The sequence below is a fragment of the Phalaenopsis equestris genome, unplaced genomic scaffold (assembly GCF_001263595.1).
Source record: "Phalaenopsis equestris unplaced genomic scaffold, ASM126359v1 Scaffold000552, whole genome shotgun sequence".
NCBI lineage: Eukaryota > Viridiplantae > Streptophyta > Magnoliopsida > Asparagales > Orchidaceae > Phalaenopsis > Phalaenopsis equestris.
The window spans coordinates 320,541-339,263 of record NW_018164992.1 but is presented as its reverse complement, the minus strand read 5'-3'; the positions used below and the strand labels follow the sequence as shown (position 1 = coordinate 339,263).

The window sequence follows — 18,723 nt, the reverse complement described above, 5'->3', positions numbered from 1 at the left end:
TTAGCGACACCTACCAACCATCACAATTCAAAGCCAAGAGGAATGAAGTGCCAAAATCAAAGTTTTGGAGAAGCTTGCGATGTCAAGGAAGTGGACAACTTCTTATGGGGACTAGAACAATACTTTGGAGTGATGGGGACTGCAGATGATGAGGCAAGAATATAATTTGATACTCTGTATCTCTCAGGCATCGCTATGTTATGGTGGAGAAGAAGTAAAGAAGATGACAACCATCATACATTACCTTAGAGTATGGAGACAACACCTGCTCGGCTCCATATTCAAGGTCATGACAGATAATATTGCCACCAGCTACTTTCAGACCCAGAAGAAACTAAGTCCCAAGCAAGCAAGATGGTAGGATTTTCTGGCAGGATTTGACTACATCTTGGAGTATAAGCCAGGAAAGGCTAATATAGTAGCAGAGGCGCTAAGCCAAAAAGCAGAACTTGCAAGCATGTCACTAGTCTTCAGCTCCCTCATAGGCAGAATAAAAGAAGGTTTGACCTCCGATCCACAAACCTAGTATTATTACTTTGGTGAAGGAAGGAAAGACCAGAAAGTTTTGGATATATGAAGATAACATTTATGCTAAAGGATGACACGTTTACGTACCAAGGTGGGGCAACTTAATCAAGAAATGTCATAACTCTTTATGGGCAGGACATCCAGACATGAAGCGAATCCTAGCACTTCTAAAAATAAATTACTATTGGCCAGAGATGAAAGATGGGATAGAAGATATGTTCGCACTTGTCTTGTATGCGAACAAGACAAAGTTGTCCTTCAACAACCAGGGGGGTTGTTCGAACCGCTACCCATTCCTCGAAGACCATGGGAGAGCGTCTTTATGGACTTCATCCCTAGCTTACCAAAATCAGATGGATTTGGAAGCATCCTAGTTGTGGTGGATAGATTTAGCAAGTATGCAACATTCATTACTGCACCCACCGACTATACTGCCGAAGAAGTTGCAAGACTCTTTCTATGCAACGTGGTAAAGCTATGAGGGTAGCACAAAGCCTCATCAGTGATCGAGATCCTTGCTTCACTAAAAGATTTTGGACCGAATTATTTAAGATGTTGAGGTCAAATCTAGACTTTTCTACAAGCTTTCATCCTCAGATCGATGGACAAACTGAGAGGATCAATGCCCTCTTAGAGCTATACTTGCGGCACTATGTGAGTGCCAATCAATAAAATTGGGCCAAATTGTTGGATGTGGCACAATTTTCTTTCAACCTACAAACAAACGAATCCACCAACAAGAGTCCCTTCGAGATAATCATGGGACAACAAACAATGACTACCCTCTCCCTTGCAACCAACTATGAAGGGAAAAGTCCACCCCCTTTAAGTTTGCCAAATCTTGGAGTGAGCCTAGCTCAAGCAAAGTTACACAAAGCCGCAAAGAAGATGAAGAAGTGGACAGACAAAAAACGAAGGCATATCGAGTTTAAAGAAGGAAATTTAGTCCTTGTGAAGCTTCTACCCCAACAATTCAAAACATTTCGGAAGGTACATACAGGATTGATTGAAAATACGAAGGCCTTTTTGAAGTAATGAAGCAAGTGAGAAAGGTCTCTTATAAACTCAACATTTCAACAAAATTGAAGTGACATCCAATCTTACAAGTAAGCATATTGAAGCCAAAGATGTGGAAGACTCTTCAAGAGGGATCTCCAAGCGAGCGCCAACAACGGTAATTTCCTCCTTTGACAAACAAGTCCGAGAAATACTGGCTGACAGGGGTCATACGACGAGGGGTACCAAACTACAAGTAGTTTCTCATCAAGTGGAAATGATTGCCTGATAGCAAAGCTACCTGGGAGCACAAAGACACACTATGGCAATTTAAGGAGAAAATCCAGAAATATCAAGAGAAGCGCAATGAGAACATTGCGAGCTTAAGTGGGGGAGAGTGTCACACCCCACCATTAGCAAAACAATCATGAGATGGAATACTCTAGAAAATGCTAGATGAAGGAAAACAATCTAGAAGATTCTCCCTCATTCTAGAGAATGGAGGCCCCAAGAATAACCTAGAAGGATCTAGAATATATATGTACATAAGGATGGTGTAGAACTATCTAGAAACTAGAATATTATAATGTAATCTAGAAGCATCCCTTGGACTTGGAAGAGGCTATAAATAAGAGTCTCTCCCCTCATTCCAATCCATCGAAGGTTTCAAGCATTTAGGCTTTGTAATCTTTCTTTTCTTAGTGAAGTTCTTAGTGAAGCATTTTCCTTCTCCAACTCTTCTCCCTATTCTTCTTCCGAGAGAGTGCTTTGTGCTTTAAGTTCACGAGTTGTGAGAATTAGACTGATTTAGTATTAAAAGAGAGCGCTAAAGCCGCACGGGTGACTATAACAAAGTTAGTCCGTGACACACTACTCTTAGTTCCACTTTTGCACGTGGGATTGTAATCCCAACTCCCTTTGAAGTGCCCAGCTCTGAGATCTAGTGAAGCAGAAGAAGGAAGTAGCGGAGAACAAAGGCAAAGCTGTTGGGTTAAAGGATTTATATATATTAAATTAAAATAATCTAATTAAATCCGTTGATATCGGAGTTAACCCAAATAACAAGAAAAAAAATAAATATTATTATGGAAAGCAAATAGGCAGTTACAACTAAACACGCTCGAAAAAGAAAATTACAACAAACATGACACAAATTTTGAGGGCGTATCTTGGTTTGTGGTAGTGGCTATTCGGGGATTTCGAGGGGTGGCGGCAAGAGAGAGAAGGGGTTTCCGAGCTGTGGATGAGGGTCGAAAGCGATTATAGGTGGCTGGAACAGTAGGACAACAAGGGAAGACGGTTCAAACAACAACCGTTTGTTGTTTGGGGGCGGCAATAGAGAGGGAGAAGAGGGATAGGGACGACAACAACAATGTCGAAGAGCTAGGAGGTGCGGTAGGGATGAAGGTTTGGTAGGTGACTAGAAAGTGCGACAGGAAGGTATGGGGGCTGTAGGAGACAACAAAGAGATGCGGTAGGGATGGCTAGATGGGAGACGATTGAGAGGAGGTGGATTCGGGAAGGTGGCAGCGAAGGCGATCTGCAGAAAAAATAGTCCAGATGGGCTGTTCGGCGGTTGCAATAGGAAGGACAGTGGAAGCGGAGGGAAGTTTGTGGGGGAGGATAAAGTCATGGATAAATACCACCTCAAGAGAGAAAAACGATCGGATCACTACTCTACCCTGGTAGAAGAGTCACCACCTTAGAACAAAATATGACCGGAGCACCACTTGCCCTCAAATTAGTGTAAACGAGCCGAACACGAGCGAGCCCAGGCTCAGCTCGTGCTTGACTCGTTTATATTTCGAGCTCAAAAAGTGTGTTCGTGTTCGGCTCGTTTGCTTAGCTAACCGAACACAAACTGTTCACGAATAAATAGTTGTTTGACAACCCTAATCATGTAACCGTAAGATGTTTAGGGTTGGGATAAGATTTAAAAATTATTGTTTATATTAAAACATCATTTAAATCTAATTCAATAATTTTTATTTTATTATCTTAATTAATGTTTTTAATTGATTATAAAACTATATATATATATATCATACTCACAGATGTCGCCGTTCCCCTTGCCTCATGGCGAACCCTATCTTTTTGCTACATGGATCTCCCATCTGCTACGCGGATCTCTCTCGCGTTTCTATTTCCCTGCTTCGTCTTCGTCGACGTTGGTGTTCGCGTCGTTGCGCTGTTGTTGTGCTTTCTAGCTGCAGGCCCGCGTCTTCGCATTTCTTTCCAGACGATGAGGCAGGCTCTAGTCATCACATTTCTTTCAAGATGATGTCCTTGTCTGTCCACAACACCTCCTTCGCAGTCCTTGCATCGTCTCGGTCTGGAAGAAGAGTTGCTGCTCTGCTCGCAAAGTCGCCACTGCGTTCTTGTCTGCCGCTCTCGCTCCTCTTTTGTGATATTTCCTCACAAAGTCGCCAAGGTGATGGCCTCAGTACGCCGCCACTCTTGCCGGTGATGGCCTCAGTACGCCGCCACTCTTGCCAAGGTGATGGCCTCAGTACGCCGCTCCCGCCGCTCTTTCGAATATGTTTCAACAACGTTACCACGATACTTTTGCTCTTGGCGTTGAAACCGAATTTCTCAAAAAACATCCCGTAAAAACGACAAACCTGCAATCTTTCTCACAGAGGCCGAGATCTCCACCCTAGTTGCACCCTGCTGACTATTCTTAGTAGGTAAGTTTCTTTATGGAAATTCTAAACTTGAGCTAATTAGAAAGGATTTTGAGCAAATGAAGCTGAAAGAGGTTGGAAGATTAGTAAATTGAATGGGCGGCACATTCTCATTCAATTATCAAATGATGAAGACTACGCCCTTTTGTTTGCGAGAAGACTCATTCGAATAGACAACCAAGTGATGAAGGTTTTAAAATGGACAGCGGATTTTGACCCTCGTACTGAACCTCCTACCATTCCTGATAGACTGCGCTTCCCAGGTTTGAAGGTCCACTTTACGATCAAGAGCTCCTCTTCGCTTTAGCGATGATATACGGTAAATCTCTCAAAACTGATACACCTACAGTGAATCTGACTCGACCTTTTGAAGCCATAATTTTAATAGAACGGGATATTACTTTACATTTTTTGGGAGAGATATGAATTGACACACAACATCAGGAATTTTGGCAGCAAATAGAACTTGAACAGATACCTCTTTATTGCATTCACTGTTGTATGTTTGGACACTATCTTTCTCAATGTTATTAGTTGCATCTGAATCTAAAACCTCCAAGTAAAAATGTTGTTGGATCTGCCTCACTTCATACCTGTCCCTCTTCTGCTCCCGAGTGCATTCCACAGACTATTGAAACATTGGTTGACACGATGCCACCTCTCCCTCCCACTACCGGAGACAATAATATTTCTGTTCTTCCGACTGATATATTGACAGATAGTTTACTTGGGCATCCTACAGTCTCTATCACTGTTGAAAATAATATTGCACGATCCTTACCTCCAAAGGATATTCTTCGGTCCGATAATCAGGATAATATCACAGTTCCACATCCTCAGGAAGCATCAGGTGCTGAGGAGACATGTTTACCATCTCTTCAGAATGAAAATGTTGTTACTGTTAGTCAGGAGCTGGTGGCTCATCCTCTTCTACATGCCCGACAATCTGTTGACCACACTGTTCAGATGAGCCAGGTTTCAGATGAGGAATGACAGATATACACATCTAGGAAGAAAAAAAAGAATGGAGACAACCCAACTTGGGAACTTAATAGATGATACTTTAGTAACTTCGGGTAATGGCACGACACTCAGCAATTTGTTAGTTGGCTCCTAGAACAGAACCAGAGGCAGAGGCAGGACCAAGCTGGCTAGTTCCTAGCAACTTATTTTCTGCGAGTTTTGAATTTTAGAGTTTTATCTGTCTTATCAATTTCAGGATACTAGTGTCTGTGTATCGTATGGGTAAGGCGCCTTTATTGGGTCCTCTTATACAATCTTTATGTAACTTTTCAATTTGAATAAAATTAGCTCTTGGGTGTTAAAATATATATTGTTATGAAAAAGCCAAGGGCTGATATATTAAAGATAAAGATACAGATAGGTTTGTATGGGTTGGCCTAAACACCCAACCCACACATTACAACACACACCAAAAAATGTGAAAGATGAGTACATATAGAAATAAAAATAAACCCAAAAACCACCTCGACACTGAAAAAGTGTGAGTCATCCCAATCTAGTCTTGCCTCTGGCTCTAGTTCTCGGTAGGGATCCAGCTAGCAGATTGGAAAGGTGTTGACCACTACTCGTAGTAACCAAAGTATCATCCATAAGACACTTGAGCTCTAGTAGATCTTAATTCTTCTTTTTCCTCCTGGAAGTGTAAACCTGTCATTCCTCCTCCGAAGAATCCGGCTGATGGAGTAGAGCTGAAGCAGAAGAATTACCAACAGTAATACCCACAATAAGTTCTACAATATGTGAAGTATGAGTTGTCGCTACACACACCGGATACACCGGATACTTCTTGAAGAAGTGGAGCTGCGAGGCTCTCCTGATTATCAGTCTGAACACTATCATTTATATGTAATAGTCCATCAGTATTGTTTTGTATGGAGTTTGTAGGTGTTAGCATCGCATCACTCGCAGTAACAGTAATAGCAGTGTCATGGGGGGTCCTCAGGTGCAACAGACACTTCATGTCCGGTAGTATCCTCCTCAGGTGAACCTAAAATGTCCACAACAGTGGGGTTAGACCCATTCTTATTCACTTGAACCTTAGATTTCAAATTAGGATGAAATTTGTGGTATTTAGCAAGGATATGACCAAACATCTTACAGTGAGTACAATATGGAGGTGTTTGTGTTTCATGACAATTTGTTGCCAATAACCATTATAGATTGTGCCCAACCAGACTTCAGTAATATCAGGTAAAGTAATATCCCTTTCCACAAGTATTCTAGCCACCGAGGGTCTGGTTAGATTGAAAGTAGGCAGATCTAGTTTCAAAGAATCCCCAAGGATAACCCCAATAGAGTAGAGAACCTGATGGTGAAAAAAATGCAGCTTGAGACCAAGTAAACTAAATCATACCGGTACAGTGAGAGTTTCATAATTTGGGTCAAAATTAGGAGACAACTTGAGTAACTTCATTGATTTCTATTCGATATTAAGATATTTCTTGGAAAAAATTCTGGTATAGTCTTCAGCCACTGTTAGTTGGATCAACACATGTTTTCTACCCATGAGTCTCACTTTTCACTTGCCTACTAACTTAAGATTATCAATACTCTTTCTAATAACATCCATAAGAGGGTGTCCCCACTGAAGTTTTCCAATAAGAGCAAACTTGAATTTTTCCGTCAGGGTAGAAATTTCTGATTCTACGAAAAAGATTGTTGTTTTTCCACCTTTCCTATTTCCCTTCTTAATAAAAGGACAATCATCTGTATTCTCACGAGATTCCTTATAACTTGAGGGGAAACTCACTACAGACTTCACCTGAGGGTTACCTATCACGTGGACAAAGGAGACTTTGTCCGGTTCAACAAAACAAGGAGGCGCCATCAGAGCAAGGAGAGCTGTCGGAGTTAAGCTACAGCTTGCTGCGGTAGGAAAAATAGTGAACCTCTGTCGCAGACCGAGCACGACGTGACGAGCACGAGAGCCTAGCAAACGCAAACGCGTCGTCCACGAGACGCATAGAACACTTGAGACTAAGCAATCCATAAATGCTAATTTGGCTGCCAAGATGTTACAACTCAAAGCTCCCTGAAAATGGCATTTTGGGCATCAAGATTAATGGTTATGAAAAAAAAAAATCTTAATTGAGCGTATCTCCACTCTCATAACCATTCTATACCAAATTAAATTCACACCTAAACACAAAAATTGAGCCTAGGCAAAACTTTTAATTGTACAGTCATGAGCAGGATGGACAATTAACTATTAGGCAAGCACTAACGGTAACTGTCGACCCTAGATCCATCTAAACCCAAATCGAATATTAGAAAAAATTAGATAAAAAAAATATTCTACCTCAAGGGAAGTAGTGGGTTTTACTAAGCAATCCCTAAACTTTACATTGGAGAGAGCTCCGTGTATTGGGTATGAGTTCATCCATTATTTAAGGGAATAAGGAGAGTAGGCAACAAGCTTGGTTACACCAATAATGGGCAAGTTCATCCATTATAATAACAAGAAAAGGACAGAAGAATTCTTCCTTAGAACAAGCTTAACCAACTAGTTGGCATCATTTGAATCATTACATGGCTTCTAGTAACATAAATTGTTGATAGAAAATCCTAACCTCGGACCACAAAAATTCCAAAACATAGCAGAGGATTTTTAACGATGACAAAAACCTAAATATTATTAGCGGCGAATTCCCAAAAATAACATACCAGAAACTTCAACTTTTTGGAAGCTTGCTAGCATGCATAAATGTCAAATCTTCCAAATAATAATCTTCTTAAATCAATCTTTTATAATTATATGCTTCTCCAATGGCTAAGATTCAATTCAAGTTGCAATCAACTCCCATGATGTTGCGATCAATTCCAACGATGTAGAACAAGTTTACATGAGGAACCAATGTTGTATATAAAGTGAACTCTCTCTCTCTCTCTGTGTCTCTCTCTCTCATTCACACACACACACTCACACACAATCAAAAAGGTGTAGATACTTCAATAAATGCTCAAGGAATGGATTAGAAAAAAATAATGCATGTTAACAAAATGAACGATGCTTTGAATTTACTAAGCAGTTAAGTTGCAAACAAGTAAAATGGTCATAATGACAGCTTTTTTTATTAGATGATTTAAATTTTAATAAACTTTCTTGTTTTTCTTTACAAGAAAAATAAAAGATCCGTAAGTGGCTATCACAGTCCATCTTGCATTCAAGCATGAAAGGAGCATAGCTTTCGAAAGATCATTAATTTTTGGATCATCAAAAGATAAAAAGCAGAAAACAATCGTAAGATAAAAACACATGAACCTCTCGTCCTTCTCTTTCAGCATTTTTGCAGTTGCATGTGCAATCATCGTCGAAATCCACTTGTTTACTGCAATGAAAGTGGTTTAATTATCACATAGGAATCGTGCCTTCATATTTATTTACAGGGCATTTACTTACATACTGCACAATTATTACATATTCACATATATAACCCTAAACTATGATATTTACATACATGTCATTCAAATCTTTAACATTACATAAAAACATCAATTTTACTAAATTTTTAAAAGTGAAATACACCTTTTAATGCATAAACTTTTAACACCAAAGTGTTATTGATACCAGAGTTAACCCAAATAATCAATAGGAAATCAAATGCTATTACTGAAAGCAAATATGCGATTACAACCCAAACACACTTAAAAGGGAAAACGACACGAAGATGCCCACATAAGTGGATCTAGGGGTGGGGGTGATGGTCGTTAGGGGTTTGGAAACACGGCGGCTGGCGAGGCTAGACTGTGGGGTAACAACGACACAACAATTGGTGCCTTACTGTCCTGAGCGACAACAGGCAGGAGAGAGCGGAAACAGCAAGAAGACAGCAAGACAAGCGGCGACGCCTTGATGTTTGGGGGCAGCAAGGAACGACAGGTCAAACAACAGCAGTTTGCTGTTTGGGAGTGGAGCAGCAAGGTAGAGAAGTTTTGGGACAGCTGGGAGGGGGTTGACAGGTTGAACGAATGACGGGGAGATCAAGCTAACGACAATAGCAAGTGGAGGAGATGGATGGGGGTGCTGGAATGGGCGATCATAGCAACTCCTCATTGTCTAGGATGGCAGCAGCAAGCCAAAACGTGAATGGCAATGGCTGGAAGATAGACAAACTGCAGGGAAAAAGTAGCAAGCAGCTGTTCGGAGGTGGTTGCAGCAATGGAAGACGACCAAAAGCAATGTGGAGAGGATACGGAAGGGGATAAAGAAAATAATCATCTTCTCAGAGTGAGATACTGTCGAAACACCCCTCAAACCCTCGAATACAGCCCCTCGCAGGGAAAAGAGAGACACCAGCGGCTATCTCAAAACTCACGATAAAACTAAGACTCCAAACCCTAACACACACATATATAGGGAAGGACTAGAATAGAAGGAATAATAAAAGGAAACCTGCTAGATTGGAAAGAAATTGAAAGAGGCATCGTTCTGTTCGGCTTTGCCTTGCACGCAAAACCCTGGTGCCACGTATCGTCGCGTGAAATCCTAACTTTTGGACGAAAGAGAAGATGCTCTCGTGTTAGTTTCAGAGTTGGGTGGGCTTTGACCTCATCTGTTGAAGCTTGTGTCTCCTCATAGTATGACGTCAGGTGGGCTCAATTTAAGAGGGCGGTGTTGTTATCTCCTGGTTTTGAAGGCTCGTTGACTACGGCCCAAGAAGCACCTGGATCCCACCGACGATTGCATTATCCCCAAAACATCTGAGAAACTTCCTCCACTTTCGTACATACATTCATATCGGTCCAACCTACTGTGGGTACATTGATGAACCTAACTGAGACTTTGTATTGCGTATATTCTGTTGAATACTCCCAAAGTAACCCAAAGTTGAATTAACCTGATCAAAAGTGAGGGCAGCTTGAACTTCCCCGAATGGTGTTTGTCAATGCAGTAAGGTATCAATCAAGATATCTTGAAATAGTCTTTGTAGTGGTTGCCCCGTGTCTAAAATCAGTGCCTCAATCTTGTCATCTTCAATCGTCACCAAAACTGATCCCACCGATGCTTCTCTACTGCAAGGGCACCTATGATCTCAAACTCCGTAAAAGGCAGGAGGATAACGTGTTTGCCATCCTTAGGAAAGGAAGTGTTCCTGAACCTATTGAACTGAGTCCTATGGTCAAACTGTCATGGTCTCCCCAACAAAAAGTGACAGGTGTCTATGGGCACCACTTCGCATCACATTTGATCCGACAACTAGTTGCCAATCGAAAGCTCCACAAGACGCATGTTAATGCTAACCTTGTTCTTCTTCAACCACGTTGGGGAATACGACTAGAAATGCTTATGAGTCGTAAGTCATTTATTCACCATCTGTGTGGATACTACATTCTTGTTGCACTCTATCAATGACGAGACTATATATCTTTCCTTTCACGGTACAACGAGTTTAAAATATGTTGTGGCAAAGCCACTGCTGATACCTCGTAGCCTCAGTCCGTAAGACCCATCGAACCACAAGGATCTTGCCAACATCCGGTGAAAGATGGTACTCATCTTATTTTTCAGCGGCTTCTTCATCGCTAACTTTGTCCACTGCACCATGCTTGGTGAATGACACAACTCGGCTTGTCGAGAAACTGGAAGCGACATGTCCAAAAACATGGCATATAAAGCATTTTCTGACGAGAACTGCAGTGAGCATGCTACTCCTCTTAAGCTTCTTCTCACACTGAGTAGCGCTATCCTGCTCCTAACCAGTCTGCGTCACTCCTTGCGGAGTGCTCCTCCTGAGTTCTCCCATTACGAGTGGCTTTCTAAGTGGCAGTGGTTATCCTCTCTGCTTATGCAAACTCTCCAATTTTAAGTGTTAAAGTCTGCACATCCCTCTGTGTCCAATAGGTTTACAGTTGGACCACAATACTAATAGCGGGTTTCAGGCCTCCCAAGTACCTAACTATGGTGACTCTTTCAACTCACACATCAATTTAAGCTACAAACATTTCGTTGTATGTTACTCAACTGAAAACTCCTTTTGTTGAAGGTAGAACATCAAGAAAATATCCTGACAATAGTGCAGGGTAGGTACTATCGTTGCATTGTCTTCTTTATTTTCTCCTAAGTGATTATTTCATGTTCTTCACACTTTGTCTCTCACTCTTCATATTCTCCCACCACAAAAAGGCATTCTTCTTCAGCTTGATGGCGAAGAGTTTCACACTTCTGTCGTAAGGCACCTCCTTGTATTCAAAGATCAGTTCAACAGTTTGCATACACTAGAGGATATTACCTGGACCCATTCTCCCTTCGAAGTCTCCTCACTTTCTCTCTCGAGTCTCGGTATCCTCCAACAAGAATTTCACCTTTGTATCTTTCAATTAGCATTGCAACTATGTATCTTCCAACATGCACTTTATCTTTGTATCTTCCAATAGGCACATCATCTCTCGGTCTCCTCTAAATATTATAACCCAAAGCGCCCTGGGAGATCATCTTCTCCATTGAAATCATTTCTACGAAAGGGATTCAAATGGTGTTCTTGCTCTCCACGGTTTTATTATTTCATGGTCAAAGATGATTAAAAAAATGATCTTAATTTATTAGAACTAAATGAATCTATGACACTAAATAGGACACAATGGAGAAAATCATGTTGTCGACCCCACGTAATGGGATTAAAGCTTTGTTGTTGCTGTTGTTGTTGTATGGTCAACGGTGATCCCGCCCCAGGTTCTTTTCGTAATGACATCCAGCCGATGTAGCACTTGGCAGAGTAGCCACCATATGTCATCCATGAGAGATTCCTGATTAGATTTTGGCAATTGTCTCATCGGGGGTGTGGTTGGGGTTTTGGGAGTATGTATGTGGAAGGTGTGTAGGGTGGAAGGGAAAAAAAAATGTGGGGGTGATATGGGTAGGACTACTAGACGTCGTAGAATAGAACTGGGGTTATGCTAGCTCTGATATCAAACGATACTAGAGTTAACCCAAATAATCAATAGGAAATCAAATGTTATTACTAAAAGCAAATATGCGATTACAACCCAAACACACTTGAAAGAAAAAAATGATAATAAACACAATACACGAACACCCGCAAGAGTGGATCTCTAGGCGGTGGTGGTGGCCGTTATGGGTTTGGAAATGTGGCGGCAAGGTAGAAGAGGGGTAGGATTGTGGGAAAACATCAACACAACAATGGTGGTTTATTGTCCTAGGCGGCAGCATCAAGAAAAAAGCAGAAACAACAAGAGTACAGAAGACAACCGGAGGGACCTTGCTGTTTGGGTGGCAGCAGCAAGGTAAGCGGGTGGACAGCAAGGAACGACAGGTCAAACACCAGCAGTTTGCTATTTGGGGGTGACAGCTGCGAGGGGGGGCAGCTGGAAGGGTTGACAACTGACAGGAATGGTGGGGACAGCAAGGTAACAGCAATAGCAAGCGATAGGGACGGCAGGGGGTGCCTGAATGGGCGAGGACAGCAACTACTCGCTGTCCGGGATGGCGGCAAGCCGAGATGCGGGAGGCTGGAAGATAGGTAAACAGCTGGGAAACGGCAACAGGCGGCTGTTGGGAGGCGGCTGCAGGAATGGAAGCTGCCCAGAAGCAATGTGGGGAGGATACGAAAGGGGATAAAGAAGAAAATCATCACCTCTGGAGTGAGATACAACCAGAGCACCACTCAAACTCTCAGATGCAGCCCTCGCTAGAAAAGGACAGATGCCGGTGGCTATCTCGAACAAGACTCACGATCAAAATAAGAATCCAAACCCAAATACACACATAAATAGGAAATGAATAAAAGGAAGAAATCGATAAAAAGAAACGTGCTAAAAATTAGAAAGAGGTTGGAAGAGGGATCACTCGGTCCGGCCTTGCCCTGTACGTGCGACCTGGCTCTAATGTATCGTCGCAGGAAATCCTGTGTCCCTCTTTTGGACAAAACGGGAGACACTACCACATCAGTTATAAATGTAAATATCAAATTTTAGGTGTTAGATATATAAATACAAGAAGTGTGTGGTATGTATGTAAATTTCCCTTTATTTAATTGTTTCAAAAGTATCAAAAGAACCCTGAAAATGGATATCTTAGAGAATATGTATCATAAGGTAAAACATGGTAATTCAGAAATAGAAAAATTTTATGAACACATTTTATTCTAACCTGGTATGAGCAAGATGGTTATTGCAAGGCCAGAAATAAATGCATAACCGACTTGTGTATATAAAAGGTACAATGCCACACCAATCTGTAATGGCAAACTGTGGGAAGGTAAAGAGTTAGTTCCATAAACGTGCAAATAGAAATAAAAACCAGTTGCAATAGCATAAAAAGAGGCAGTAAGTTCAATTACAGGAACAAAGAAAAAATAAACAAGCAGAAAAAAGAACGAGGTTATTCTCAGTATAGTACAATTCCATCATAATTTTTAAATTGTTTCTGAAAATCATTTTATTAGCGTTATCCTGGCTTAAACAAATATAATTTGTATACAAATTAGGATAAAAATGAACTTTAGATTTCAAGATGGACGGCATATTCTAATAATAATTTGTTACCTTACACAATGAGGGCAATATTTTCTACAATGTTCTTGCGCTGTTGAGCTAAAAAATAATTAGATTTTATCGAGAAATAATCAATTTAAATTCAAGAAAAAGATGCTCGCAGCTAGAGTATTCTACCTCTACAACGAAATATCTGCATAAATAAATTATTTTTTGGCCGAATTCAGCCTATACTTCCCCATATTGTGATACCGGATTTAACCCAGATCACAATAGAAACGAAAATATTATTGCTAGAATTCAAAATATGTCACAACGACGATTCTTCAAAACAGAAAATAAACGATATATAATATAAAAAGATACCCTAGAGCAACAACAACAGGGACGGGGGTGATTGGCGACTAGCCATCAGGTAGATATGCTGGGCAGAGGTGGTGGTGACAACCGATTGTTAGAAAGGCGGTTTTAGCCGATAAGTGGAAGGCTGGGAAATCGTTGCAGTGGCTGTTGGGGAACTTGGATTGGTTGGTGGCAACCCAGGAGGGTCTAGTAGGGCAGCTGGAGATATGAAATGGGACGTGGCAACAGTAGGTGAGAGGGATTGATGGCCGCAATAGTAGGGTTTTGGGATGGGTATAAAACAGCAACAGGGAGGCATGGAGATGAATTGCGACAGCAGGAGGTGTTTTACGAGTAATGGTAGTGAACCGGGGAGAGGGAAGGTGGGCAGAAACAACAAGGAGGGAATAATTGGCGACCCACAACAAGGCTAGGGAGGTTGCAGGGGGGTTGGGAAGGATAAATATTCCCATGGGACCAAGTTACAGCCGGAGCACTACTCAGACCATTGGAGACGATCACCACCTAAGACAAGCTATAGCCCAAGCACCTTCTTGCCAACGAATACAACCCTAGACGGGGACAAAAGTCGTCGATGACAAGCTAAACAAAAGATCTCCAAAGCAAAAACTAAACCCTAAGACGAGGAAAATACATCTATATAGTAGATAAGTAAGAGTGGGAGACCCCTTCGCTTGGGCGACAACCCTAACCCAAACCATATGGGTCGGTTGACCCATCCCTTCACTAGGCAGAACTAGTTCATCTAGTTCATCCACACCCCCTCCCTCACGCGTCAGTCTCCCATGATTGGGAAACTTCAACCTCATTTATCAAGGCTTCTGACAACCCGTTGCCCAGTGTTGGCGTTGTTGTAGCCTCTTAGGTTTGAAGGTTCTTCTACTGCGGTCCGAGAATCACCTGGATCCCACTGGCAACTAAACCATCCCCCAAGGCACCCGAGGATTTTCCTTCGCTTGCGAGCATACATCTATATTGATCCGCTCTGTTGTGGGTCTACTACTGAACTGAATTGAGTCTATGTGTCTCGCATATACTGTTGAATCCTCCCAAAGTAATCCACATCGACTTAACTTGAACTTAAGTGAGGGCAATCCAAACCTCCTTGAACAGTGGTGGCCATGGTGGTAAGATATCGATCGTGATGTCCTGAAATGCTCTCTGTCATGATTGTCCCGTGTCTAGAGTTGGTGTCTTAGTCACATCATTCTCTATTGCCACCAAAACTAGTCCCACCGACGTTGCTCTGCTGGCAAGGGTACCTGTAATCTCGGGCTCCGCCGAAGGAAGGAGGATGTGCTCGTGCTGAGGTCTACGGTCAAATTGCCACGATCTCCCTAATAAAAGGTGACAGACATTTATGGGTACCACATCGCACCACACCTGATTCTACAGCTGGTTCTCACTCGAATACTCCACTGAGCGCATCCTGTTAATGTCGACCATGTTCCCCTTCTTCAACCATATCAGAGAATAAATCTGAGATTTCCTTTGAGCCATTAGACTCAATTTCTCCATCATCTGCATAGACTCCGCATTATGTTGCTTTCTTCAACGATGATGAGATTGCATACCTTCTCGCTCACAGTGCAACGGGTATAGAATACGTTGCAAAGCCATCATTTCCTAAGTTTTCAGGGCTCGTCAAATCAAGAACATCTCACCCTCATCAAGTGGAAAATGATAAACCCCTATTCCCCAACGACCTCCTTGTCACTACCTCCTCCACAAAACCCTCCTCAAAAAAAAAATGACTCGACTCATCGGGCAGCTGGAGGCGAAGTGTCCAAATCCATGGCATCTAAAACATTTTAGGACTGAAACTGCAGTAAGCATGCTACTCTTGATACCGGAGTTAACACAAACAACAATAGAAATCAAAATATTATTATTGAATACAATTAAGAGTACAACGACAACACTTCAAATATAAAATAAGTGATAGGGTGGTGGAAGCCAACTAGGTGGATCGGGATGGTTGAAGGGGGTGGCGGCAACAAAAGAATGTTGGTGGCAGTGTGGGGGAAGTGCATAAATGTAGGGACAACAAGTGTAAATGAATCTAGCAGAGCTCGAGCCACCCTCGACTTGAGCTTGAGCTTATTTGTTGAAGATTTCGGGTTTCTTGTAGCACGGAGTCAATTCTGTCACGTTGATGGCAGCAGAGGTATTACAATCCCTTGGGAGGTAAATCATATAGGTGGTGTCATTCCACCACATGTTTTGATAAAATAAATATGCATCCTCTCTTGGCACATCATAAGCTGAAGTTGCATATATTTATGTAGGTTCCTGTAATGAGGATGACTATGCTAATTTATTTGCTCGTAGAACCGTTCGTTTTGAGGATGTTTTAATGAAAGTCCTAAAATGGACTACTGATTTCGACCCCCAAGCCGAGCTTCCTATTATTCCTGTTTGGCTTCGTCTACCAGGTTTGAAAGTGCATTTGTTTAGATTTTATTCTCTCTGGCAGCTATGTTTGGCAAACCACTGATGTTAGATGCTCCGACTTCTAATTTAACAAGGCCCTACATGGGCAGAATTTTAATTGAGAGAGATGTCACTTTACCACCCCCAGAAGAGGTTTGGATAGACTCTACACATATTAGTTACTGGCAACAGGTTTTTCTTGAAAAGCATTCTCACTACTGTTCCCATTGTCGCATGTTTGGACATGATTTTGTGCAATGCATTCACCTACATCCAGAGTTAAGAAAAAGAAACACAGGTTATTTGACCTATATTGAAAATAAGATTGTCCAGAGGCCGCCTCCAGTGATAAAACAAAATGTCCCTTCGGAGGGAAATAATGCTGTGCAAAACTGTGCCGTAGAGCATACTGGTCCACCAACTATTGAGAGTATTAATACAAGAGTGGATCTGATTTTTGACTCACAATGCCCACATCTTCCCACATCATCTCAAAATTTGTCATCTTCATTTACTGGCTCTGATTTAACAGTTGAGCATGTTAATGAATTACCTGTAGCCAATACTTCCTTTGGGGGATTACCTGCAGAGGAAGCTCCCCAAAACATTCTAAATAGCCGGTGTCATCCCTCTCTTTGGTTGACCCTCCTACTGAACTGAAAATTTTCTCTGCTCTCAAATATATTCACTCCCAGAAGGCTCTTGGTCCTGATGGTTTTACTTCTGCTTTCTATATTTCTTGTCGGGACATCATAAAGAATGATGTAATTCTAGTTATTCAAAGTTTTTTTCAAGGTGAAGATCCAAGTAAATATTTCATTGCTGCCCTGATTGTGTTAATTCCTAAAACTACTGATAAATCGCACTGGAAGAATTTTAGACCTATCTCCCTAACTTCTGTGGTATCCAAGACCATAAGTAAATTGATTGTGGCTCGTTTACAACCTCACATTTCCCCCTTATTTCCCCCATCAATTGGCTTTTGTTAAAGACCGAGATATTTCTGATAATATTTTGTTAGCCGAAGAAATTATTGAAGATCTTAACAAAAAATGCAGGGATGACAATTTGGTTATCAAACTGGATATTAAAAAGGCCTTTGATACAATCAGCTGGGACTTTATCATCAATGTCTTGGTGGCTAGAGTTTTCAGTGCTAGTTTTTGCATGTTAATTAAAAGATGGTTGTCCAAACACCATTACAGTGTGCTTGTTAAGGGTAATTCCTATGGATTTTTCTCTGCTAAAAGGGGTATTAAGCAGGGGGACCTCTCTCCCCTACCATTTTCATCATTGCTTGTGATTATTTATCTAGATTATTCAATTGTTTTCAATTGCTTCACCCTCACACACAATTCTCACACAAGGCTAAGACTATGATTTCCCACTTAGCCTATGCTGATGATGCTATCATTTTTGCTAATGCATCCAAACTTGTTATTAAAAGATTAATGATGCTCTTAAATGAGTTACATAATTGCTCTGGTTTGGTTTTTAATTGTGACCTATGTCAGCTTTATTTTGGCAAGCATGTCAAACACTCTAATGCAAATTGGGGGTCTTCCTTCACTGGTTATCAGCACATCTCCCTCCCTTTAAAGTATCTTGGGGTGAATCTGATTAGGGGTAGGAAAAAGCAGATTCACATGGATGATGTTATTGATAAAATTAAGCATAAGATAAATGACTGGAAGAATGTCTTCCTTTATACTGGGGGTAGGCTAACTTTACTTTCTAGTGTACTACAAATTATACCACTCTAAGCTTTACAAGTGTTCAATCCTAAGAAGAGTGCCATGAAGGTTCTGGAGAGGTTCTTTAACAGATTCCTGTGGGTTGCGAGTGGTGCTAAGAAGATTTGGGTTTCCTGGCATAATATTTGTAAACCCAAAAAAGCTGAGGGTTTTGGTTTTAAGACTTTGCAGCTGACTGTTGAGGTTAACATGTGCAAACTTTGGTTTAAGTTTAGAGAGGGCTCTTCTCTTTAGGCCTCTTTTATGCATAAAAAATATTGTTTCTTCCCACCCTTCCCAGGTGTTGTGGAAGGTGGGAGACTCGACGATCTGGAAGGCCAGATCTATTGCTAGAAACTTTATTTTTTTGGATCTTGGTGAAGGAAAAATCTTGTTCTGGAATGATAATTAGGGAATGCCTTCTCTTTTAGAGCACACCCATCCATCTCATACAAACAATTTGTTAGTTTCTGATCTATTTACACAAGGAAGTTAGGATTTCTCTAAGCTTT

General features: G+C 41.4%; 1 protein-coding gene across 1 annotated transcript in view; it reads right to left on the bottom strand.

Annotated features, from left to right (window-relative positions):
• LOC110029169 (ABC transporter C family member 13) overlaps positions 1-18,723 on the bottom strand; it is a 158,609-nt gene that overhangs the window by 72,035 nt on the left and 67,851 nt on the right. The window contains 2 exon segments of the mRNA XM_020731338.1: positions 8,494-8,560; positions 13,339-13,436. Of these exon segments, the coding sequence (XP_020586997.1) occupies positions 8,494-8,560; positions 13,339-13,436 (165 nt within the window).